The 23,040-nt window shown below is 37.2% G+C and overlaps 1 protein-coding gene across 1 annotated transcript; it reads right to left on the bottom strand.

Moving 5' to 3' along the window:
- Nucleotides 1-384: 384 nt before the first annotated feature.
- On the bottom strand, nucleotides 385-22,942 carry invs (inversin). The gene is made up of 18 exons (XM_042771905.1): nucleotides 22,739-22,942; nucleotides 21,582-21,692; nucleotides 16,111-16,195; nucleotides 14,679-14,845; nucleotides 12,749-12,922; nucleotides 9,310-9,477; nucleotides 9,042-9,222; nucleotides 8,814-8,924; nucleotides 8,553-8,723; nucleotides 8,160-8,315; nucleotides 6,569-6,798; nucleotides 6,342-6,448; nucleotides 5,424-5,633; nucleotides 4,398-4,627; nucleotides 2,989-3,694; nucleotides 1,605-1,807; nucleotides 585-689; nucleotides 385-503 (listed from the first exon to the last, which is right to left on the bottom strand). The coding sequence occupies exons 2-18, from the start codon at nucleotides 21,582-21,584 to the stop codon at nucleotides 385-387; spliced, it is 3,126 nt and encodes a 1,041-aa protein (XP_042627839.1). The 5' UTR covers nucleotides 21,585-21,692; nucleotides 22,739-22,942.
- Nucleotides 22,943-23,040: the final 98 nt, after the last annotated feature.

Below are 23,040 nucleotides of genomic sequence, written 5' to 3'. Positions count from 1 at the left end.
TACAATGTCTAGATCTGCGACAATATCAGAAATAGGCTGAAATCTCCCTTGTGACATCTCGGCTGAAGAGTATTAACACGACGGTGGTCTCCCATGCAGGTGGTCTTGTTATGTAAGTCCTATGTCACCCTTATGACAGGTATATGACCTGTTGTTGACAGAATGAAAGGTTATCTAATATATTTGTTGCGTTTGTGGTTTTAACCTCTAACCTTATGCAATAATCACTGCAGATTTCATATGTAAAAGCTTAATGATACGGACCACGTGAGTTTACTGTACCTTATGTAATAGTTTAAATAAACATCAAATGAGTTTAAGTGCATGATCCATGTATTGCTTAAGCAAAGATTTGATTCCTAGAAATCCAAGAATGTTTGTGTCTCAGTTCTTAGTTTTTTTTTTTTTGATTTGTTTGACTGCAATCGATGGATTTAGTTGGTTGGTGAATTGCTTTGCCTGACTTAAAGTATCCACCAAGCTGACACACTCGACGGCGCTCACTGGGAAAAACACACACACAAAAAAGATGTAACATACAACACAAAAGAACACAAGCAGTGCTTATGAATCCAAGTACTCACACTGTTTGTTTGTTTTAAGTGACAGATCCAGCAGGGCTTGACTTTGGCTCTGTGGTTTAAGCACTGCAGCCTGCAAAGAGTGCCCTCTTTTGGACGGGGAGCCGCCTAGATTGAATAAAACAGCAGTGTTTATTGGTTTGGACATGGTCACATGCACATTTTTATTTTTTTTTACTTGAATGGATCAATATCTCTGCGTTAACATCACGACTGATACTAGAGCTGTTAAAATAACAAGATGCAGACAGTTTGGTATCAAACGTGCAGGTGTGTGTGTGTGAGCGTGCGTCCATCTGGCAGGGGCGGACAGGGCGAGGGGAGGGAGGTCTGCGTGTGTGAGCGAGAGGAGACAGCTCGACATTCCATCTGACAGCAATGAACTTTTCAAAGCGTTGTGACTGTCAGGGAGGAGCGGGGAGGGGAACAAGTGTCCGTGTGTATACGTGTGTGTGTGTGTGTGTGTGTGTGTGTGTGTGTGTGTGTGTGTGTGTGTGTGTGTTTGAGAACGAGAGTGTCTCTGGCCTGCTCAGCCATCATCACCTGTTCATGTCTGCTGAAGGTCAATTGCATTAACTGGGCCGAAACTCCACCTTATCAACTTATATGAAAGACGGAGGGGTGTCTGTGTTGGAACGTCATGTAAAAACATAACACCCCTCTGTAATCTTATTAGTGATGCTTGTCCTACTTTTAAAATTAACTCTGGCTGCTTATGCTACTGACATGAATCAAACACTTAGATCATGTGGCTAATTAAGGAAAGGTATCCTATAACTTGTTCAAGCGAACAGACGTATGATTTAGTAAGAATTTAGTTTTTTTGCATCAGATATTTGTAAGAGTATATGAAATATACAATAATGTATAATGTTCAAAAGTTTAGAATTGGTAAATTATATATATATATATATATATATATATATATAAATTATGTTTAAGAATATATTCTTGGTATAACATACAGTATATTCTTAGTATAATATATATATTCCAAGACAGTTCCATGAATACATCACTCACCATATATATTTTGCAGCACAGAGCTCTTTTTCCCTACATTCCTGGTGGGAGGAGCTTGAACATCAGACGTTTTATGGTGGGTGTGGTCATGAGAGATAGGCCACTCCCATAACAGCTGAATTAACAGGGATGTGACTTCCGCAGACTCCGCCCCTTTCCCAGTCTTGCACAGTAACTTACGAAGACGACCCCGAATACAAGACCTGAATTGAAAAACAAAATGTTACGCTTTCACACGCACCAACAAAAGTAGCAAAAACATATAAAAGATGTACAAACAAACAAACCACATTACTGTTCACAAAAAGGACTTCAAGAATGTGCATATACCTTGTTTTGTACTCTGAATCCTATTATTTTATAACGCCATTAAAAGAAAGTGCACTCATGGGCCTCCATTAAACTCCCTACACACACACACACACACACACAAATTAATAAGAGGCCTATTCTGGTGACCTCTCCTTAGAGGTGTTGATGTGCTGGTGGGCACAAAGCCATGCCACAACTCAAACAAGAAACATGTGGGCAACATATGAGCAGACAAAGATGCAATCTGCAGACTTTCTTACATTTTCTGTGCCGATTTGGAGGAAAAACTGATTTAAAAGGTTAGTGTGTTTTTAATTAAGTGATGGGAAACCTGCCATCCTTTATTGTCTATTTATTTATAAGTGAATAAATTTGAATTGTTATAACGCAAAATGAATGAGGCCTCAAAGTGATCTGAGAGACAGTAGCTACATTTATATGCACTCAAGTAATTGAATTGATAGCTCAATCGGACTGAAAAGCCTTCATTTAAACACCTCAGCTGATCAGACTGAGCTTGATGCGAATGGAATTCTGATCAGATTCAAATAAGTGGATTGAATCAAATTGGCGTCATTCTAGTTTACAGTAGTAGACTAATTTCTAAGGACAATGGTCAAACACAAAGTTTAACCATCATTAAACAAAATATCTGATTGCATAATGCTGTGATTGGCCAATCAGAAATAAATATCTCTTGTAGTAGAGAAATCCAACAGTCAGGTTCCGTAAGTAAAAAAAAGAAAAATCATTAATTTTCTCCATAGGGAAACTGATTTTTAACAATAACTTTTAAAAACAGACCTGTTCAGAGCTCTAAGGTTGTTAATCAATGGTATATGCTTTTGCTGAAGTCGTCTGTTCACATTACCCATGAAAAAAATTCCACCAATCAGAGTCGCAGGGAGTAATCACGCCATCGTGAATTTCGTATTCAAGTTAGTCTACTTACACTCTCAAACAAAAATGTAATATTTGTGCTTTTTAAATACTTGAAACCAATGCTACTGAAAAAGCTGGCAGGCAGTAATGAATCCTACAGAGGAAGTAAAAAAAAAACATCATTCAGTACCTCCTCCATGCTCTCTGTATCACGATGGCAGCCTGGTTTTTACTATGGATGCTGTCTCTCTTCTTTTCTTTCTCTTTGTCGACTTGTTTTTTTCTTGTTCTGCCCATCCATCTCTCTTTGTCTTTTTCCTTCCCTGTACATTTCTGTTTCTCTCTGCCAGCCTGTTTATCCCCCTCAGTCCTTGATCTGGAATCCTTAACTCTGTGCATCTCTCTTTCTGCTCGTCTCTCTTTTTGTCGTGTGACAGAGGTGGAGTTGGAGATGTTAGATTGCTGGGTTCCTGTAGATTTGTGCTCTGATGCTGGCTTGTTCCCCATGGACGCTGATCTACAAATGCTGTCTGTCGGTGGCTCTGTGGATCGTGGTGTAGCCTGGGCCGCTTGTTTTAAATGGGCCCCTGTAGTCCTGGGTCTGTTATGTATTGCTGATTTGGGCGTTGTGGTGGTTTCCATGTGGCCTGATGCAACATGGGCCCCTGAATTGACCGGTTTGGCACTGCCTGGTCGACTGGACCCAGCGGGGGATCGGCGCTCATATGTGGACCCACATTCCACGGATATGCATGTGTCTGGGCTGCGAGTTTCCATCACACAGTCCTCCTCTACAGTGCCTGAATACTTCCTGGTGCTCAGGGGGGTCACCGTGAGACCAGAGGTTGCCAGGGGGAGAGAAACCTCTGGTGTTTCAGCATCTCTCGTTCTGCGCTCTGACGGAGAAACAAAAGAACTAGTGTAAAAAGTGTACAAATAATGTTATTTCTTAAATATAAAAATATGATTAAACTAAATAATAAAATTATACAAAAAGGTAAAAATATTTGTTTTTTATTAATAAATCTGATTACAATAAATGAATCATAAAAACTGATTTAAATAAATAAAATGTGCATCCTACTAAATCCTATCCAATTAATATATAACACATATTTATAATTCAATTTAAATATTTATAATACACAGTAGAAATTGGGTCTTTATTCATGAAAATATACAGTTGCCTTTTAAATTTTAGGATGGAGATCTCGTACAAGAAGATGATCATATTTGGGCTCACAAACTTAATCTTAATCTTAATTAATAATCTTTCTAAAAATGCAATAACACTGTTAAAAATCTCAAAAAAATGTTCATACTGTACATTATAATGTTGCCTTAATTCACTTTGTGATGCATTTAGATTTTTTATTTAGTAAAAATTTATAAAAAATGCAATTATTATATATTATTTATAGCAATATTATAGTTTTTATTTTTGGCTATTTATAGGCCATAAGGTGAAAATAATTATTAGCTTATTAGTAATAAAATTTTATATTAATTTATTGACAAATTATTGCGCACTGCAGGTCTAACGGCACTGAAATGTGACGCTATGTCAATTATTCCTAAACTTCTATTTCACAAACTCACCAGTTCTATGTTTTTTCTCTCTCCTGCTCTGTGATTGGATATTATGAGCACTGGGGGATTTTTTGTGTTTGTGTCCTTTCACCGCCACTGGATCTTTAACACTCTGTTCCGTTTCATCCAGTGACAGTTTTTCCACTCTGACTTCAGCCAATGAGACGAGCTGCTTCTGATCAGCCTCAGCCAATGAGAGCTGCTGCTCAGCCTCACGTCTGCGCTCCTCCTCCCTCTTCCTAAAGAAACAGAAAACACACTAAACATTTACTTTTCACAATTCATTTACTTCACACATACTTTTATCCTGTTAATGATGACTGGATCATTTATTTAATGTTTGTGCCTTTTGCTGATTGGTGTCAAGTCTCTTGTTATGGTTGCCATAGTGAATATATTTAGATACACTTTAACTAGTTTTATATCTGAGTTTAAAAGGGCAGCATTTGTGAAAGACACTTGATGTTTTGAACACCTTTACCTAGCAGGAAACAAAAAAGAAAGAGTAGATGGATAGATTGCGCGCAGTATTACACTGAAAAAAGACAGGGTTAGAGTGACGGACTACGCAAACAAGTTTAAAGGCAATGAAATGAATGTATGTTAATGTGTGTAAGCAGACCCTGGAAAGAGAGAACATATTATAAGCTGTGTATGTGAGTATTCATTCATCCTCAGAGCTGACGGACTCTAAATGTCAAGCTGTTGAGCAGCTGAACTTTCCTCAATTAACAGAGGAGGGAGGATGAGTGAATCTCTCTCTCTCTCTATCGTCTCATCTATTTCCATTATTGACAGCAAGAAATTGATGCTCATATTCCTAAGCAGGCAGGTAGATAGATGAGCTGCTTCTGAGCAAACACACATAATTAAACAACAGGTATTATATTCATGCAAACATTCCGTGTCAGCTCTGCAGATCAGCCTAACCACATCAGTCAGCAGTGGATTGTGGGTGAGAGAATATTTGCACCCCACCATTTATCTTATTTCTTTCTCTTCAAGGCAGAATGTGTGGATTTATGAGAGTCTTACTTTGCAGCATCCTTGCGCAGTTGTTCGTGTCTCATGAGGAGCTTCTTGCGCTCTTTGAACGCCCGTCGGACCTTGTAGCCCTTGTAGAGAGCCTGGATGGACGAGGCGGCGATGTCCTGGATGGCGGCGATGGACAGAGCTCCATGCTCCAATAGAAACTGGGTCAGTTCCTGATGCTCTCCCAGCAGGGCATAGTCTAGAGGAGTGTACCTGAACACAGTGATTACTGTCAGTAGTCATTTAACACTGGGGTTTTTAAATGTTTTGATGCCAAGGACCCCAAATTTTATATTAAAATATTTCAATTTACAATTTTATATTAAAATGTATATTCAAAATATATTAAAATTCTATATTTAAAAAATTGGGTCTGTAAGATTTTGCACTTGCTTGCAGTAAAATATTATTACAGTTGTAAAATAACTTTTCTATTTTAATGTATTTTAAAATGTAATTTATTCCTGTGATGGTAAAGCTGAATTTTTTAGCAGCCATGATCCTTCAGAATTTTTTCTAATATGCTGATTTAGTGCTTATGAAACACTTATTGTTATTATCAATGTTGAAAACAGCTGTGCTGCTTAACATTTTTTGTGAAAACTCTAATAAAGCATTCCAGGACTCATTGATGAAACAGAAATCTTCTGTAAAATTTTATTAAACGTCTTTACTGTTTACTTTTGATTAATGCAATACGTCCTTGCTGAATAAAAGTATTAATTTCTTTCAAATAATAACTTACTAAACTCAAACTTAATAAAAGTAAAAAAATAAACAAACACAAATAAAAGGTGTTTACATAATTACAATTATGAACGTAATTGTTTTAAAAAATTTTAGATTCAAACCTGCATTCAGATCCTTAACCACCACTAGGCCACGTCTCAAGAACCATGTACATGCATGAATGTTCATTACCTCTCCTCAGTGTGCTCCATATGGTTGGGAAAGGCTCCGCACCCCAGCAGCAGCTTCACAGCATCCAGATAACCGTTATTACAGGACCAGTGGAGTGCGGTTCTCCCTAACAAATAAACATACACAAAAGTCAGGCTTCATGCTATCATCTACATTCTTTCTCTTTTTCATGTATCCAGCAGGTCAGTACATGTTCTCGGTGTTAGCTTTGGGCTTTACAATCATACCTCCTTGTCCTGGATATTGGGGTCTGCATCATGCTGAATGAGCAAGGCCATGCAGTTGATGTAGCCAGCATATGCCGCACACTGGAGGGGAGTCCGTCCTGCGTGGTCCTGCAGGTTAGGACTGATCCCGTTCTCCATCAGCACCTCGCACATCTCTGCATTACCTCCCAGAGCTGCCCAGTGAAGTGCAGAGTGACCGTCTATGTCTACCAGATCAACACGCGCCCCTCCTAAATATACAAAAGATGCAGATTTAACATGAGCACTCTGTAATAGGGCTGTGCGATATGGGCAAAAAAAAACCTATCACGATTTTTTGATCAATTTTGCGATTTCAATTTTAATCACGATTATGACACACACAGACATGCTTTACAGTCTTAAATGCGTTCAGTATAATTTTCGAAACATATTTCCAAAAGAAAACCAATGAGAGCTTTATACAAAAGTTGTAACATGCCTCTAGAACAGACATAAGTCAAAATAATCACTAAGTAAAGATGTCAAACAAAATGTCTAGACGTGTATAGACGTGTCCAGGTTTTTTTTTATTTTTTATTTTTTTGCCATGCATTGGTCATAGAGCTCATTGTAGCGGTGCCTCAGGTGCTGAAATATATTTATTGCCCAAGGTTCACACGTACTCCGTCTGCAGTGCGTATACAGTATGTGTATGCGGTGCAGAAGCAGCAGCGAGAGCGCGTTATTGTAACGCGAAAGCACATTAAAATAATCCGCGTGCAGTGTGAACATTCTGATCCATTAACATGGGCTCGGAAAAAATACGCATTACAGACAGAGTGTGTGAACTTGGAGTTAGGCATATGCCCAGTCTGTTCTGTTCTCGCGCTCCACTTAGGTGCGCTGCATTCTGACTGGATCGGATAGCAAACTACGGAAAATCGTGCTATAAAGCGATTTAGAAATCGCGCACGCTCAAATCGTGATTTTATTACGACTTCGATTAATCGCACAGCCCTACTCTGTAACCTGTTGTACTTTAAACAGAGAAATCTACAGGCATTTTCCACCAACATTATGCCACAACAAACTTGCAAACAAGTCAGTCATGGTCTAGCGACGCTTAACAAAACTAGATTACTCCAAAGATTACTAGATTACTAGATTACAATTTCAATAACTTATGACCATTGCATCTAAAGCAGCACATCATGGCATAAAGACATTGAATTGTATTATGAATGTGATAAATGCCACCAATGTTAATCAAATAATTTGAAAAAAAAGTTTTATATATATATATATATTTATATAATTATATAAATATATAAACAATGAAAATATCATTATTTTAGACAGACTTGGAATATTTTGTCTAAAAAAATATATAACATGTCTAAATAATTGTATTTCATAATATTACACATTTAATATTATAAAATAACAGTTTCAAAAAAAAAGTCCAAACTACATTTTAAAAAAAGTCTTTAATTACTATTTATTTATTAATTTATTTTTAGACAGACTATTTTCAAAGTCTGTCTAAAAGAAAATTATTTTCATCATTTTTTATTATTTCTCTGGCCAGCACCAATGGGGAGGATAAAGTGTCATGTGTGCGCTTACAAACCTTTGATGAGCGTTAGAATGACATCTCGATGGCCCATCTCACATGCACGGAACAGAGGCGTGTGTTTCATTACGTCCAGCGGGTCCACCATGGCTTCCCGCTCTAGCAACAACCGCACAGTGGACACATGCCCTGAGAGTGCAGCCGCATGAAGCGCTACACACATACACACACAAAAAAGCACACAAAGACAGTGACCAAACTGTCAACTCTTGTTATGGCTATATGGGGGTACATACATAGGATATGGCTTGTTAATTGCTTGATTGAACAGAAAATGCAATTATCACCGATCTGAGCTGAAACTAACCAGTTTAGGCCAGGAATGGATAATTGTGTTCAAAATGACTATCTGTGTGTGTGTGTGTGTGTGTGTGTAACTCTCTCAAACACCTGTCCCTCCATATTTGTCAGTCATGTTTATGTCCAGGTCCTTTTTCAAATCCAGCATAGTTTTGATGACATCATCGCTGCCCTTCCCTGCAGCCCACATGAAAGCTGTTCGTCCCTCCAGATCAGGTTCATCTCGCACAGAGGGGTGTTTTAAAAACACTGCGACTGTGTCTAATAGACAGAGAATGCAATAAATAGGCAAAAATCTTATATATGGTCCAAATACACAAGATGTTATTTTACACACTCAGAAATGTCTTACAGCATAGTTGCTCTGAGCTCCATAGTGCAGAGGTGTTGCTCCCTGACTGTCTGATGGGATCATCCCAGACTTGTTTCTCTCCAAAAGAAGGTGTACAATCTTAGCATGACCTACACAGACACATACAACCCAGCGGTAACATCTACACTTTCAGTAAATGATGTCAATTAAAAATAATTTCTTTAAACAGTCAAATTATACAACTGTATGGGTATTAACGTCTGTACCCAGCAGTGCCGCCCAGTGCAGTGGTGTCCTGAACAGGTTGTCATAGGCTGTCACACTGCAGCCCTCGTATGATGTCAGCACTTCAACAACCGCCTCATTCCCATCAGCCACTGCAAAGTGCAGAGGGGTGCGTCCCTCATAGTCCTGCCAGTTCAGCAGGGACTCGGTGGGAGCAGCTTCCTACAAAATACACAAGTACTGACAATACTGTAATTGTAATATTTGTATGTGTGAGGAGTAATAGTGAGGTAACAAGTGTGGACTTACCAGGATACAGCGTACCGTACGTGTGGCATTGGGGTGTTTGTTATGTGCCGCCCAGTGTAGAGGGATCTTGCCCTCACTGTCTGGGATCCCGATGTTTGAATCGTGCTTGATCAGCAGCTTAACATGCTCAGGGTGATTGTAGAAGGCACTCCAGTGCAGCGCTGTCTGCTGTAGAACAAACAACATTCAATGTCAAAGATTACATTTCCAGTTTTTCTATTCACTCATGTTACACTGCAGTTACAAAGCTGCTTTACAGCCTTCAAGCTAATTTGGTCTTAATATGATCACAGTGAGCAGGCTGTCAATGAACTGCAATCAAGAAAATAACATTATGGAGCTTTTCCAAGAGCACAAATAAAGAAGTGATTCTTATCATAATTGTGATCGTCGCTCTTTATCATATCACATCACATCAAACTAGTCAGCCAGCTCCCTTGGGGCTTGAAGGGACAAAATCTGCAAAAAATGCACAATACCACCAGGCCTAGTAATAGAATATTTTAGACATTTTCTGTGCTGATTTTGGGTAAAATGTGTGTTTAGCAGAGCTGGTGGTACTACACTCTTATTAGGTGCTGAAAACATAATAAATTAGCCCAAATATTCAATAACAGACCACACAAGGAACAAGGTAAATATGTAACTGAATATGCAGAATGGCAGGGAGTTCAGCAAGTGCACATTTCCAGAATGTCTTCTAGAGCGTCATAATTGCTATGTGAAAGCTCTGAATCTGTACTTAATTTTTTTTTTCAATTTAAATAAAATTTAAAACATTTACATGTAAATGAAACTTTAACAAACTAAACTATATAATTTTAAATTAAAATATAAAATTAAAAATCAAAATTACAACTTAAATTGAACAAAATTCAAAACCAAAATGTAAATGAATTTAAACTTAAATGTATACATTAAAACTTTAAATAAAAATGCAAAATGTGAATTTAAACATAAAATTACAAATTTATTTTGAGTAAAACTGAAACGTAAAATGAAGATTTAACATTTAAATTAATTAAAATGGTATGCATTATAAAATAAAATGTACGATTTTAAAAATATAAAAAAATACAACTTTAAGTTGAAACTGAAAATGTAAATTAATTTAAACTTAAATGCTTACATTAAAACTTTAAATTAAAATGAAAAATTTTAAATTAAACTTAAAATTACGTTATATACTTTCTCATATAATATATATCTACATACAACTTTCTCGTAATTCAAGTTTTATATTTTGCTAATGTAAATTTTCAAGTGCCTAAGAAAACTTAAATTGATGTTGGTTTGCAGTCTCAGCTAAAATCAGTGTTTGTCTATCTATATCAGTTGTAGATTTCCAATGGCTTTTTGTGTGTGTCAGGCTACTTTGGCTCTCTCAGCTCAAGACTCCTGGCCAAAATCCATCCTCGCCAGTAATGCTAATATTTTTGGCTTCTGTCTGATAAATTGCTTGAGCTTTTATCATTTGTGAGTCACTTTAGATGAAGTGTCTTAATTATTACATGTAAATATATTCTGGTCTCCAGCTTTTCAACAAACTTTACCAGCTAAACACGTTGCTCAACCAGCTTCACCACAGACACCTTCTGCTCTGCAGTTTGATTCCGAAATCCAAAAGGATACCTAAAACCCTTTTCTCTTCATCCATCACTCAAGTTCCCCCAGCCACAAAACGCAACAACCAATGTGGAAAGTGAAGACTGAAGACGCACTAGATGAGCCATTTCTGCATCTGGCCACAAATCAAGCCTCATCATGAGAAATCACGATTCTACTTATCAAATTATTGCAAAACCAACAGACCGATAAAGGCCTGCAAACAAAGCTCCCTTATGTGACTCAATGGAAGCACTGATACAACCATAGTGCACACACGCACAAACACACTCATGTTAGCATAATCACAACCATACACACACACGCAAAGAATAATGATTTAAAACAGGTGCCTTAATAACCCTGGTAGCAGTTTGTCTGTGGAATGAGATTTTAAATGACAGCGTATCTAAAGAGTCGCTGTATGTGCGTAGATCATCAGAAAGTAAACTGGGGGGAATGTTTACAGTAATTGGAGCCAAAGTGAATAAAGCTGCATGTGGTCTGGTAATCTGGAGCAGTTGATAGCAGTGTTTCCCAAGAAAGCACGGGGCCCACATACGCATCTCTCCTTTTGCTTTGTGGTGACCAGAACATTTAAACTTATCTACTCTAAAGCTTCTGTGTTTACTAATCCTAAATATAGTACTATAGCTCATACAGTAATATTACAACATTATAACAGTAAAGTACAACAGCCATGCCGACCACTATAAAACTCTTTCCAGTTTCATAAAGTCTGTATGGCATATATCTATGAAAGTCTGTTTCTGCCTGTAACAATTTATATCTTATAATTGTGACAACTTTATTTCTTATTTATTTCTACATTTTACATATTATATATAATTTGTTTCTAAGTTTTTATTGTAAGATCAAAAATGACAAAGACATTTAGAATGTTAGAAAAACTTTATATTTAAAATAAAACTTCATATTTAAAATAAAACCTGTCCTATCTTGGTTTCCACAAAAATACTAAGCAACTGTTTCAACATTGATAATAAGATTAATCAGGCTGCTGAAAGATTCAGCTTTGCCATCACAGGAATAAATGATATTTTACAAAATATTAACAGGAAAATGTTAATGAAAACTGTAATAATATTTCACTATATTAATGTTTTTACTGAATGTTTGATTAAATAAATGCAGCTATGTACTGTATGTTGACTTTGTTGCAAATGTGCCACTTTATTTCTTGTAACTGGAACTTTATATCTCACAATTGCAGCTTTATCAAAAATGTAACTTTTTCCATGATTGCAACTTTATTTTAAACAATGGTGACTTTGTTTCTCATAATTGTGACTACTCCCTATAAATGCGACTTTGTTTCTTGTAACTGCGATTTTTTCATAATTGTTACTTTAAGATTTGTCTTATAACTATCTCCTTTGTTTTTCATTCTGAGGTTGAAACAGGCTTGTTTTCGATGCATATTGTCTTTGTTGTGAAATTGGGTTGGTCTGTATTCTCTCTGCAATTTGTGGAAGACATCTTTGGCATGCAGCGAGTGTGTGATTGTCACTTCACACACACATAAGGTTAACATTGCGATGAGACCCTGAGCCTTGTAGGCGCCTGGCAAGCTCTTGCAGCAGCTCTGAAAAAATTTCTTTTATTAGACAATTTAAACAGAGCTCATATCCTCCAGAGCAACATCAGAGGGTGCAGAGTCCCCCTGCTGCTTTACGACATATATACACACACACACACACACACATACACACACAACCTAACCTCACATTCACCCCTGATCCCCACCCAAGCCATCTACAGACAAGCCGACGAATATGTGAGAATGTGTTGTGTGTGTATCCCCGTTTAGTACCTTATTCCTGTCCTGTGTGTCCACCTCACCAGGTGCCATGTGCTTGAGGAGCAGAGACAGAGGTTTGGAACTCGAGTGTCGCGTTGCCAGGTGTAATGGAGTCATTTCTTCCAGATCCTTTAACCGCCAATCGGCGTGGCGTGACAGTAAGAGTTTCATGAAGCGCACGTTGCCCTGAAAAGCATGTATACATGCAAAAATTATCAACAACAAATTTTACTTTAATTACAAAGCTTTTTTTGTTTGTAAGGATTGGAGGATCACAAACTAATAGATCACAGTCCCAAGCATGAACAAAACATATTGCCAAAATATCCCAACCAGCTCAACACAGCAAAACTGGCATGATTTTAGGTGACACTATCTGTTTGTCCAACCAATGGTAGACAGAGGGAGTATTTGCCTGACAGAAAAAAAACATTACTTTTGCAAATTCACTTACTGTCTCTAGAAAAATTACATATATCACCTCTAAAGTCAGCATGAAATGAAAATTTGCTCTATCTATTTCCTAAATGCATATTATTTACCTTATTATGAATAATTCATTCACGCATACGTTTCATTTTATACATTTTTTAGACCTCGTAATTTTTTATTAAAAAGTAATCTCAGTCTTCCAGTAAAATTACAGACTTCTGTCTGGTGACATATACTGGACTTCTCTAATCATTTGTGACCCTGGACCACAAAACCTGTCTTAAGTCGCTGGGGTATATTTGTAGCAATAGCCAAAAATACATTGTATGGGTCAAAATTATCGATTTTTCTTTTATGCCAAAAATCATTAGGATATTGAGTAAAGAGCATGCTCCATGAAGATATTTAGTAAATTTCCTACTGTAGATATATCAAAACTTAACTTTTGATCAGTAATATGCATTGCTAAGGACTTCATTTGGAAGGCAATTTTCTCCATATTTAGATTTTTTTTGCAAATAGTTGTATCTCGACCAAATATTGTCCTATCCTAACAAACCATACATCAATGGCAAGCTTATTAATTCAGCTTTCATATGATGTATAAATCTCAGTTTTGAAAATTTGACACTTAAGACTAGTTTTGTGGTCCAGGGTCACATTTTATCTGCTTAAACCCTGCCCCTATCTTAAATTCAAACTCAAGCTTGCATTCAGATCTGCCTCCATCCAACCAAAAATCTGTTTAACTTGGATGTACATCACCACACAGAAAAAAAACATCTGCCACTACTTTCCAATAGACTGACCAGTTATCTATACTTCATCTGCATTTTACTAAAATGACAAAGTATCCAAAAACGGCAAAATAATGAAATAAAGTGATGAAGAAATTGTTTTGTGTCACCCAGGGACGTTATTTTTGGGGCCGTGATTTTGGAGTAGAGATGGCTGTTTATCCATCTTAAGAGTCTGAAATGTGTCTTGAGTGTGAGCAGCCCTCCCCTCTCATCAAGTATCCTCCCAAGCCTCCTTAGCTCCCGTGTAAAACATTCTGGGGAGAGCCCTTGTGTGTGTGTGTGTGTGTCAGGGTTCTCAGTCTCTATTCCCAGCCCAATTAGAGTGTTAATCCCTGAGCTACAGCTCTTATTGATCTAGATGTCAGAGTGTTACCCATCAATTCCGTTCCTCCCTGTCTTCCTCTCCTCACACTCTTCTCCTTTCCTCTCCACTGTGCTCTGCTTTCCAATCCTCTTCTCTTGTCTCATTCAAACTGTCCCGTTTATTAAGTCAGAATAAGGTAACACACATACAAGTGCTCTCATATTCAAATCTTTGGGAGAAATAAACACTAGAGGGCAGTAAACCCTAACAACACCAACCCTTTGTAAGTGACTCAGAATCAGGGTCAGCTAAGAGACAGACAGCTGTGTGTGTGTGTGTGTGTGTGTGTGTGTGTGTGTGTGTGTGTGTGTGTGTGTGTGTGTGTGTGTGTGTGTGTGTGTGTCACCTTCTGTGCTGCGAGGTGCAGTGCGGTCCTCTGACTGTGGTCAGTGTTGTTGACGGCTGCGCCCGCCTTAAGCAGCACCTCTGCACAGTCCAAGCGGTCGGCCAGCACACAATACATCAGAGGAGTCCGGCCGAACTGATCCTCACTGTCCCGCAGACGAGACTCTGCTGCAGACACAAAGCACACACACATACATAACCCCAGTCAACCTTAACCTATTACTGAAATCTCTCTTTAATATAAAAGGAAATATGGGTGAGTGATATATTGAATATTAACAGTATATTCATGATGATTTTCCTGGCGATATGAAACTAAGCAACACTGCAATGAATTGAATGGGCTTTTTGTGTGGTTCTTAAGTTTACTAAGACAGCCCCCATTTATGCGACCCAGGCATCTTTAAGGACTGTGAAGTGTGAACCAACCTAGTACACTTTGCTATCCCATAAGGCCATTGGAGTTAAAATATGAGAATTGTGAGCCAAGCAGGCTCTTTTACAGATTTTTTTCCCCCATAAATTGCTAAAATGGTACTTGTTGGTACCCAAATAAATTATTTACATGGTTGTAGTTAGTACATCGTAAAAAAACAAAAAACATACAGGTCTGAGGACTATACAACATGGCAGATGAAATATGTTAGAGAATATATTTATATTCAAGATGTACTTCAGTGGTCCAGAAATAAGGTCTTGCTATTCAGTAAGAATTCAGCAAATTCTTCGAAAATATTATGTACATAAATGAAAATCAGTAAATATTATTCCTAATTTCGATATTTTTTAACTAGGTTTTCACTGCATTTTAATTTCCATATTATTATTTTTTTTATGTACTTTGTACAATTACTGTTTGGTTGAATAAAATAAAGTTATTAAGCTATTTCAAAGTGAATGTACATACTGAATATCATCAAAAGGATGAAAAATATACACGGAAAGTCTGCAATCTTTCTGATCAGTAAGATTTTTTTTTTTTTTTTAAGAAATTAATACTTTTATTCAGTAAGGATGCATTAAGGAAGATTAAATTCATAATATTTCATAATAAATGCATTTCTTTTGAACTTTTATTCATCAAAGAATCCTGGAAAATAAGTATGATTTTTTCAGAGAAGATGATCAGCTTTTTTAAATTTTTATTATGAGATTTTTTTTTAAAAAAAATATGATTTTTTTAGATATATTTGTTTAGTAATATGTCATTTAATTATTGTGAATTATGATTTGACATAGAATGATATATTGATACATATAAAACATATTTCACATACTACTTGTATTATTCATATTACTGTTTTTACTGTATTTTTACATCTAAAAAAAAAAAACTACTAATCACAAACATTTAAACAGTGTTGTATATATCGCACAGCCTTACATGGAATAAATAGTGAAGAGCATTATGAGTGCTGGGCTATGTGTGATACCTGTGATCAGTCTCTGTAAGGTGTTCTTGTCTCCATTCACAGCAGCTGCATGCACCTGAGATGGATTCTGGGGAAGCAGCATCGCCTGGTTCACACACACACACACACACACACACACACACACACACACACACACACACACACATCAGCAGTCATGCAATGTGCTCACGCAGAGACCAAGCATCACGATTATAGGGCTTGAATCTAAACTCACTCTTTCTGAAATGAGCTTTGAATGGTGACCAAACCAACCATTACATCCACTCGCAGTGGTTCAGCCGGAATGCTGGGTAATCCTCATACAGGAAGTAGCAGGAAGGGGACAAATCCCCCACTGGGACACACCCTGCCCAACTCATCTCTTATTCATGCTCATCAATATTGCAAGAGATTTAAAAAAAAATCAATTACATACACAAATCCATACTAAATGTGTGTGAAGCGTGTTTATGACCGCAGAAACGACTTTTTCAATGAGCATTATAACCCATTCATACAATTCCCTTTTTCTTTGCCATTCTTTCCCGTCACACACACACAACTAATTAGCCGCTCTGTTCTCACGCACATCATGAGAGGGTAATTGGGGTTAGTTAATGCAGACTCATAAAACTACTAAGAGTTACAACTACTTCAGTAGCATGTGTGTTTGTGTGTGTTTGTTCTGATTAAAGCCTTTAAATGCTCTCCGATACACTGTAATTCAGCTTTATATGACTCCTCGTAGTTTAACGAAGGAAATCAGACATTACAAAAAAAACGCACACACACGCAGTCTGCTTTTGGAATCACAATGTGATAAAAAAAACAGCAGGGGGATGCCTTTGAGAAAGATGTGTATGTGAGGGACGAGCTCTATCTGTACGTGTATCTTCGAGCGTGTTTGTGTGCGACTGCATGGTAGTGTGATCGCGTGGGAAGTGATTTTCCGTGAGAGAAGGTTTTTATGGAGGCTTCGCTCATATCAGCCACAAGCTTTCCTCAATTTCCTCCAGACTGGGACGCACACATACATGCAAACACACACTGGGGCTTAACAACAAAAATGCCTGGCATACAAATCAAACGACTTTCTCTCAAACGTAAAATAAAAGGGATTCAGACTTGGTTAAAAAGAAGGTATTTTTCTGGTAATTTTCAACAATGAATGTTTTTAAATCAATTTAAAAAAATGGAGAGATGAAATCAATTATAAATTATAGTGGCATTATATTGATGATCATTTGAATGGTGCATACTCTTTTTTTGAAGTCGTGGCCTAGTGTTTAGAGAGTTTGACTCCTAACCCTAAGGTTGTGGGTTCGAGTCTCGGGTCAGCAATACCACGACTGAGGTGCCCTTGAGCAAGGCACCAAACCCCAGCTGCTACCCGGGCGCCGCAGCACTGCTCAGTGTGTGTGTTCACTGGTGTGTGTGTGTGTGTGTGTGTGTGTGTGTGTGTGTGTGTGTGTGTGCGCACTTTGGATGGGCTAAATGCAGAGCATGAATTCTGAGTATGGGTCACCATACTTGGCTGTATGTCACTTTCACTTTTTTTTTTTTTTATTTAATTTGCAATCTTTGCTATTGTAGAATATTACAGCTTCAAATTCAAGTGCAAATTATCTCAACTAGCTAATAATTAAATTAAATAACATTTAAACTAATAATAATTTTAAAAAATACAGCATCTGTCATATCATTGTTTTTTACCTTACAGAAATACAAGTGAAAAGAACTTTTATAATTATTAATTTACAATAAATCTTCAGACAAAGTGAACGAATATGTGTATAAAATAATTGATTTAGATTTTCATTTTTCCACTGAAACTCTGGAACACATTAAGGATTCATGCAATGGGCACAAAAAGGAGATCACTTCATCTTAAATGTGTATGTGTGTGTGTGTGTGTGTGTGTGTGTGTGTGTGTGTGTGTGTGTGTGGGCAAGCATCCAGCTTGTCTAGCCCAGCCAAATGACTCCCCACCAGCATCTTATTGAACAACCAGCTGAGTCAGGATTTAAGGAGAAAGAGAGACAGAGAAGAATAAAAAAAGAAAGAATAATGAAGAACAAACCACAACAAGTTCAGAAGTTGATCTGTGTGCACATTTGTCAGTAAAGCAGTATCTGGCATTGCAATAGCAGATCTGTATGATTCACATCATCCTCTCCTTTCCAAAAACACAGCTTTTTTCTTTCAAATCCCTTCTAAGTATCTCACTGCGAGACATCAGTCCTTTCATCTAATGCCCAGAGGGCAAATCCTCCATACTTTCTCCAAGGAGAAAGGCCTCCAAGCTGTGAATGCATGCAAGCATCCCTGCGGATGCCATCCGTAGTGTGTCTTGACTGACATGATCACCTTGTGTCTCATTAGCCGTGGTTTCCCATTATGCCAAGCGACAAATGAGCCCCTCTGGTGAAGGAGGTGTGGCTTCCTATGGGCAATGTAATGCAATTATATAGCTCCAAAGATGTCAGTCACAACAAAAACATATGTGCTATTAAATAATACGCACGGTCTAACATGTGTGACATCTAAAATGAATAGCACAATGCACATGAATAAAATTAAACATAACTGTATGTATTGGCTTTTATTGTTCAGTCACATTCTACCTTAAACAGATTTCTACCTGAAATTACAAAGAAATTCATATTTAAAATATTATTTATAACAATCAATCCACTTTGTTTATCCCTGTGCATTGACTTGGAAATTGAATTGTTTTGATTTTATTTGTTAAGCATTATACTTCAATTTATTATTATAAAAAAAAAAAACATTTGAGTTGTTTACTTTTTATCTTGTACTCTAGCACTTTGAGTGTGAGAAAGGCACTTTATAAATAAAACATTATTAGTGCTATTATTATTATTCAGTATTAATATTATCTCACAAATAAAAATCTATATCAGTGGTGTGCAGTGGACTTTTGAAGTCCCCTATCTGCATTATATCATAATAATATTATTACATTTATTATTAAATTATAATAATAGTATTATATTATATTATTTTTATAATAGGTCACATCAAGTGTTTTTTTAAAAATAATGAAATATTTACAATGATACAGTAAAAAGCATAGTTCAAGCATAGTTTGTATTTACACTAGGAGTACTTACTGCTGCTTTGCTATTATTAATAGTCATTTTGAGATTCAAGTCATTTCAATTCAAATGTTACTGAAAGTACAATTGTCACAACGGAGCAGGTTAGGTGCCAGAATAAGTCCAATCACAGTGATGTGGAGGCACTCCCTATCATTCACACCATGCTTTAGGACCTCTATGAGACCACAATGAGCTGATGGGGGGGGGGGGGGGGCAAGTGTTATGCTGCCTATTTGAAATGATAATTTATACTTAACTTTTAGAACAAAAAAATTCAGTGCCATCTCAAAAAAAAAAAAACCCCGTCCTTGGTTTGTTTTCATGAAGGTATGGCAGTAGTCACTGATAAACTGAGGCTGGTGGTGGCTCTCTAAGGTAGGACAGCAGTGATTTGAACTGATCCTAAGACCGAGAGATGGCACGGTCTGAGTCCCCGAAGCAGACTTGAGCTGTGTTGCTCTGATAGGTCTCTTGGGGGCCAGACTCATAGTGAGGGGGAAGTATTATGGCAGACCCTTTCTGACATCTCTAATGAGGCTGCCTAGAGAGAGAGATATCTCTTTTCCACCCTCCCATTCTTTCTCTCGCGCTTCCCTTTTCTCTGTATCTCCGTTTCTCGCTTTCTCTCTTCACCATCTACTCACATAAACATGCACACAGACACACACAGACCCTCAGGCTATCTCCTCTCCTCCCTACAGCGACTAATTGGGCCAAATCTGTGATCTAATTAAACGTCCAATTAGTAGGAGAGGGGCCATTTAGCCGCTGGCTACACCGCTGTGCGCGGGAAATAATGTGATTGAAAAACAAACAGAAAATCAATGAGAGAGAGCGAGAGAGGGGGGAAAAGAGAAGAGAGAGAGAGACAGCGGAAATGAAAAAGATGAAACAAGATTTGAATCAGTTGGGTGTTTATAAGGTTAGAACGCAATGACCCACACATACTGCGGCCCCTCAACACAACAGATCTGTGTGCTGTCTCCCTCAGCGATGACCTCTTGAACACATGCTAATTACATTATTTGCAAAACACACGCGTTAACTGCATTATTCTATCTGTGTAGTCAGTAAGTACATTATTCTATTAACACGCTCAAAGAACCATAAATATCAGCACATCATGAATTATTAACAGCTCACTTAACCCTGGGGAGAGCCGAACCTCCCTCAGAAACATTCACTTATCCTTCACTTCATTAAATATTAATATAAGGGTCACATTCAGCATGGAGGCCATTGAATAGATTGTTCTCATTCATACTGTACAAGCTGAGGGTAAAGGCCCAGAAGGGTCAGACTAAAGTGGCACACACACTCACAAACACATGGATATATATATATTTAAAGAGAAAGAAAGAAAGATTTCATATTAAGAAAAAAAACATATATAATGAAGCAACTTATGTGAGAAAAATATGTATCTGATTTAGAATGAGAATACCCAAATTACAAATTATAGCTGAAAAGTGAAATTTGCCAAAAGCTGAAATCTTAAAGTTCTGGTATACCTTTTAATTAACAGCTTTTTACATTCACACCTGCTATATTACTGTGTGAAATGCATCTTGTTAATGTGACAAAATATTTAAAAAGAGTCATTTTTAGCTTGGAAATCTCCAAAGGCATTAATGTGTCAGTTATATACAAGCTTCTACTCTCAGCAAAGTTTCTTTTTATAAATTTAGCAAAACTTTTATGTCAATATTAATTATATAACAAAAAATGCAAGTATACTTTTAAAGGGGTCAAATGATGCTACATGCACTTTTACAAGTTGTTTGAACTGAAATGTGTGTTGGCAGTGTGTGTACACAACCACCCTAAAATTATAAAGATCCACCCGGTGTTTTTTTGTTTGTTTGTTTTTTATCTGCTCAAATCTTTTCTCCTTTCTCAAATCGAGCCGATCTCAGATGCCTGTCTGTGTGACGTCACAAAACCAGGCCCCTCCTTAGATAGTTTGATTGACAGTAGCAATTCTAAGCAATTGAGGTATTCTGTAGTTGGATGTAATAATGAACATTGCAGTCGTAATTTACTCCCGACATCTGAGCCGCTGAAGACGCAGTGGATTACGTTTGTTTCTGAAGGGAATGCACCCCGATCTACATAAATGCATCTATGTTCGTGTGAATCATTCGTGATCCAGCTTCACCAACAGAAGAAGTGAGTGTAAGGTTTTTTTAATGAATGGTTTTTTACACTACCATTGAGAAATTTTAACCAAACTATGTTACAAACTTTTCATTAAGACCCTAAAGAATCATATCAACTTGTGGAAATGAGCATCCTATGACCCCTTTAAAACTCCTAATACGTAATACAATACTTATACTGATACAATACATATTCTGACTCGTCTCTTACCATGGTGAAGACCGGAGGCAGGGAAGGCCTCAGCAGATGTTACCCAGCTAAGTGAAGCCTTGCTGGGCTTGGCGTAGCCACAGATCCCCCTAGCAGCTCTGATCTAGCCTTCTGCAGAAGAGAGAGCGGATCACTCACACACAGAGCACAAACCACCTGCTCTGACCTACTGTGCCAAACATTACTAGTGCTCTATGCCAAAGCCGACTTACAGGAGTGCACTGACATAAAACAGTCAAACAACACTGGAGTCTTGCAAAAAACTAAAGCCCACTTTGACTTTCTGACACATTGAAATTTTATTTTTTAACTAATTACAGCTGACAGCTATGTACGATTATATGATAAGATTAATAGAAATTGAATCTGCCATATTAATTTTTGACACATCCTGGTAGTCTGTTGATGCACACCCTGTTAAATATATGCTGTAAATAGCTGACAAACTTAACGGAAAAAGGTAATTAAAAATTTAATAGAAGTTCTCTGTTGTGTGTAATTTAAATATCAACAATCTCAGATTTTTCTCTTAAAGCCATTCAGAAGAAATCATAACAGGCACAAATTAGCTGATGACAGAAAGTGACACTATGATGCTTAATCTGGATAACAAAGCTCTAATATTTACATTTTGGGTTAGGGTTAGGGGACATTTGTTTTAGTTCATAATGATATCTAGAACAGTGGTAGCCTACCTTAGCAAATCTGAGCGCAATTTGAGACATTGTATATGCACATATATATAACAAATAGAATCAAAAACTGTACAACAATAAGAAACCATTCTACCAGCTCACACACTTTTTTCAAACTAATGCACAACGTGCCTAAATTAACTGTGTTTACCGTTTATTTATTTAGATTGTACGTGGTGGGTTTGGATTGGTAGATAAATCACTAAGTAAAGTATATGAATCAGCTGCAGTATTCACTGACATCTTCATGAACACTTTGTGTCCAAGCTGCAAATAATTAAACAATTTTAACAAATGCAAACAGTTACATAACTGCTATAATACTTTTACAACAACAAACGACTGTGTCAGCGATTCATACAATGAATACATGTATAACTTTGAATGTGTTTGCATTTTAGCTTGATTGCTAAATACTATAAAATCCCCGTTATACAGTTGCGAAACGATGATGCAACTTACCACATTCAAGGTGAAACAATTAATCTGATACGTCCATCTCTGACTTTAAACGTCACAAACTTTTCCAACGCACTGCAGGGGTTTCGCAGTTTTCATGCTTTTTGGGACTTCATTCCCGCTCTTGGTCAATGATACTCCAAAATAACTTGAGACCGCAAACACATCTGGGCACGTAGGTAAATAAAACTACAAATACCATAGGTCACGTTCTCGCCATACGGTCTTTAAAGGGATTTGTAGTTTTTTAATAAAAAAAATCTAGTTGACTGAACGACACCCGTCCCAATATGAAACTACATTTC

The sequence above is a fragment of the Cyprinus carpio genome, chromosome A16 (assembly GCF_018340385.1).
Source record: "Cyprinus carpio isolate SPL01 chromosome A16, ASM1834038v1, whole genome shotgun sequence".
NCBI lineage: Eukaryota > Metazoa > Chordata > Actinopteri > Cypriniformes > Cyprinidae > Cyprinus > Cyprinus carpio.
The sequence above is the reverse complement of the archived record's forward strand: the minus strand, read 5'-3'. Positions and strand labels throughout refer to the sequence as shown.

Excerpts from the sequence above, each read along its gene's own strand:
- invs (XM_042771905.1), bottom strand. Across the intron at positions 6,799-8,159 it reads CATTCTAACGCTCATCAAAG|GAGGGGCGCGTGTTGATCTG; the intron begins GTTTGTAAGCGC and ends TTGTATATTTAG. Across the intron at positions 1,808-2,988 it reads ATACAGAGAGCATGGAGGAG|GTCTTGTATTCGGGGTCGTC; the intron begins GTACTGAATGAT and ends TTTTCAATTCAG.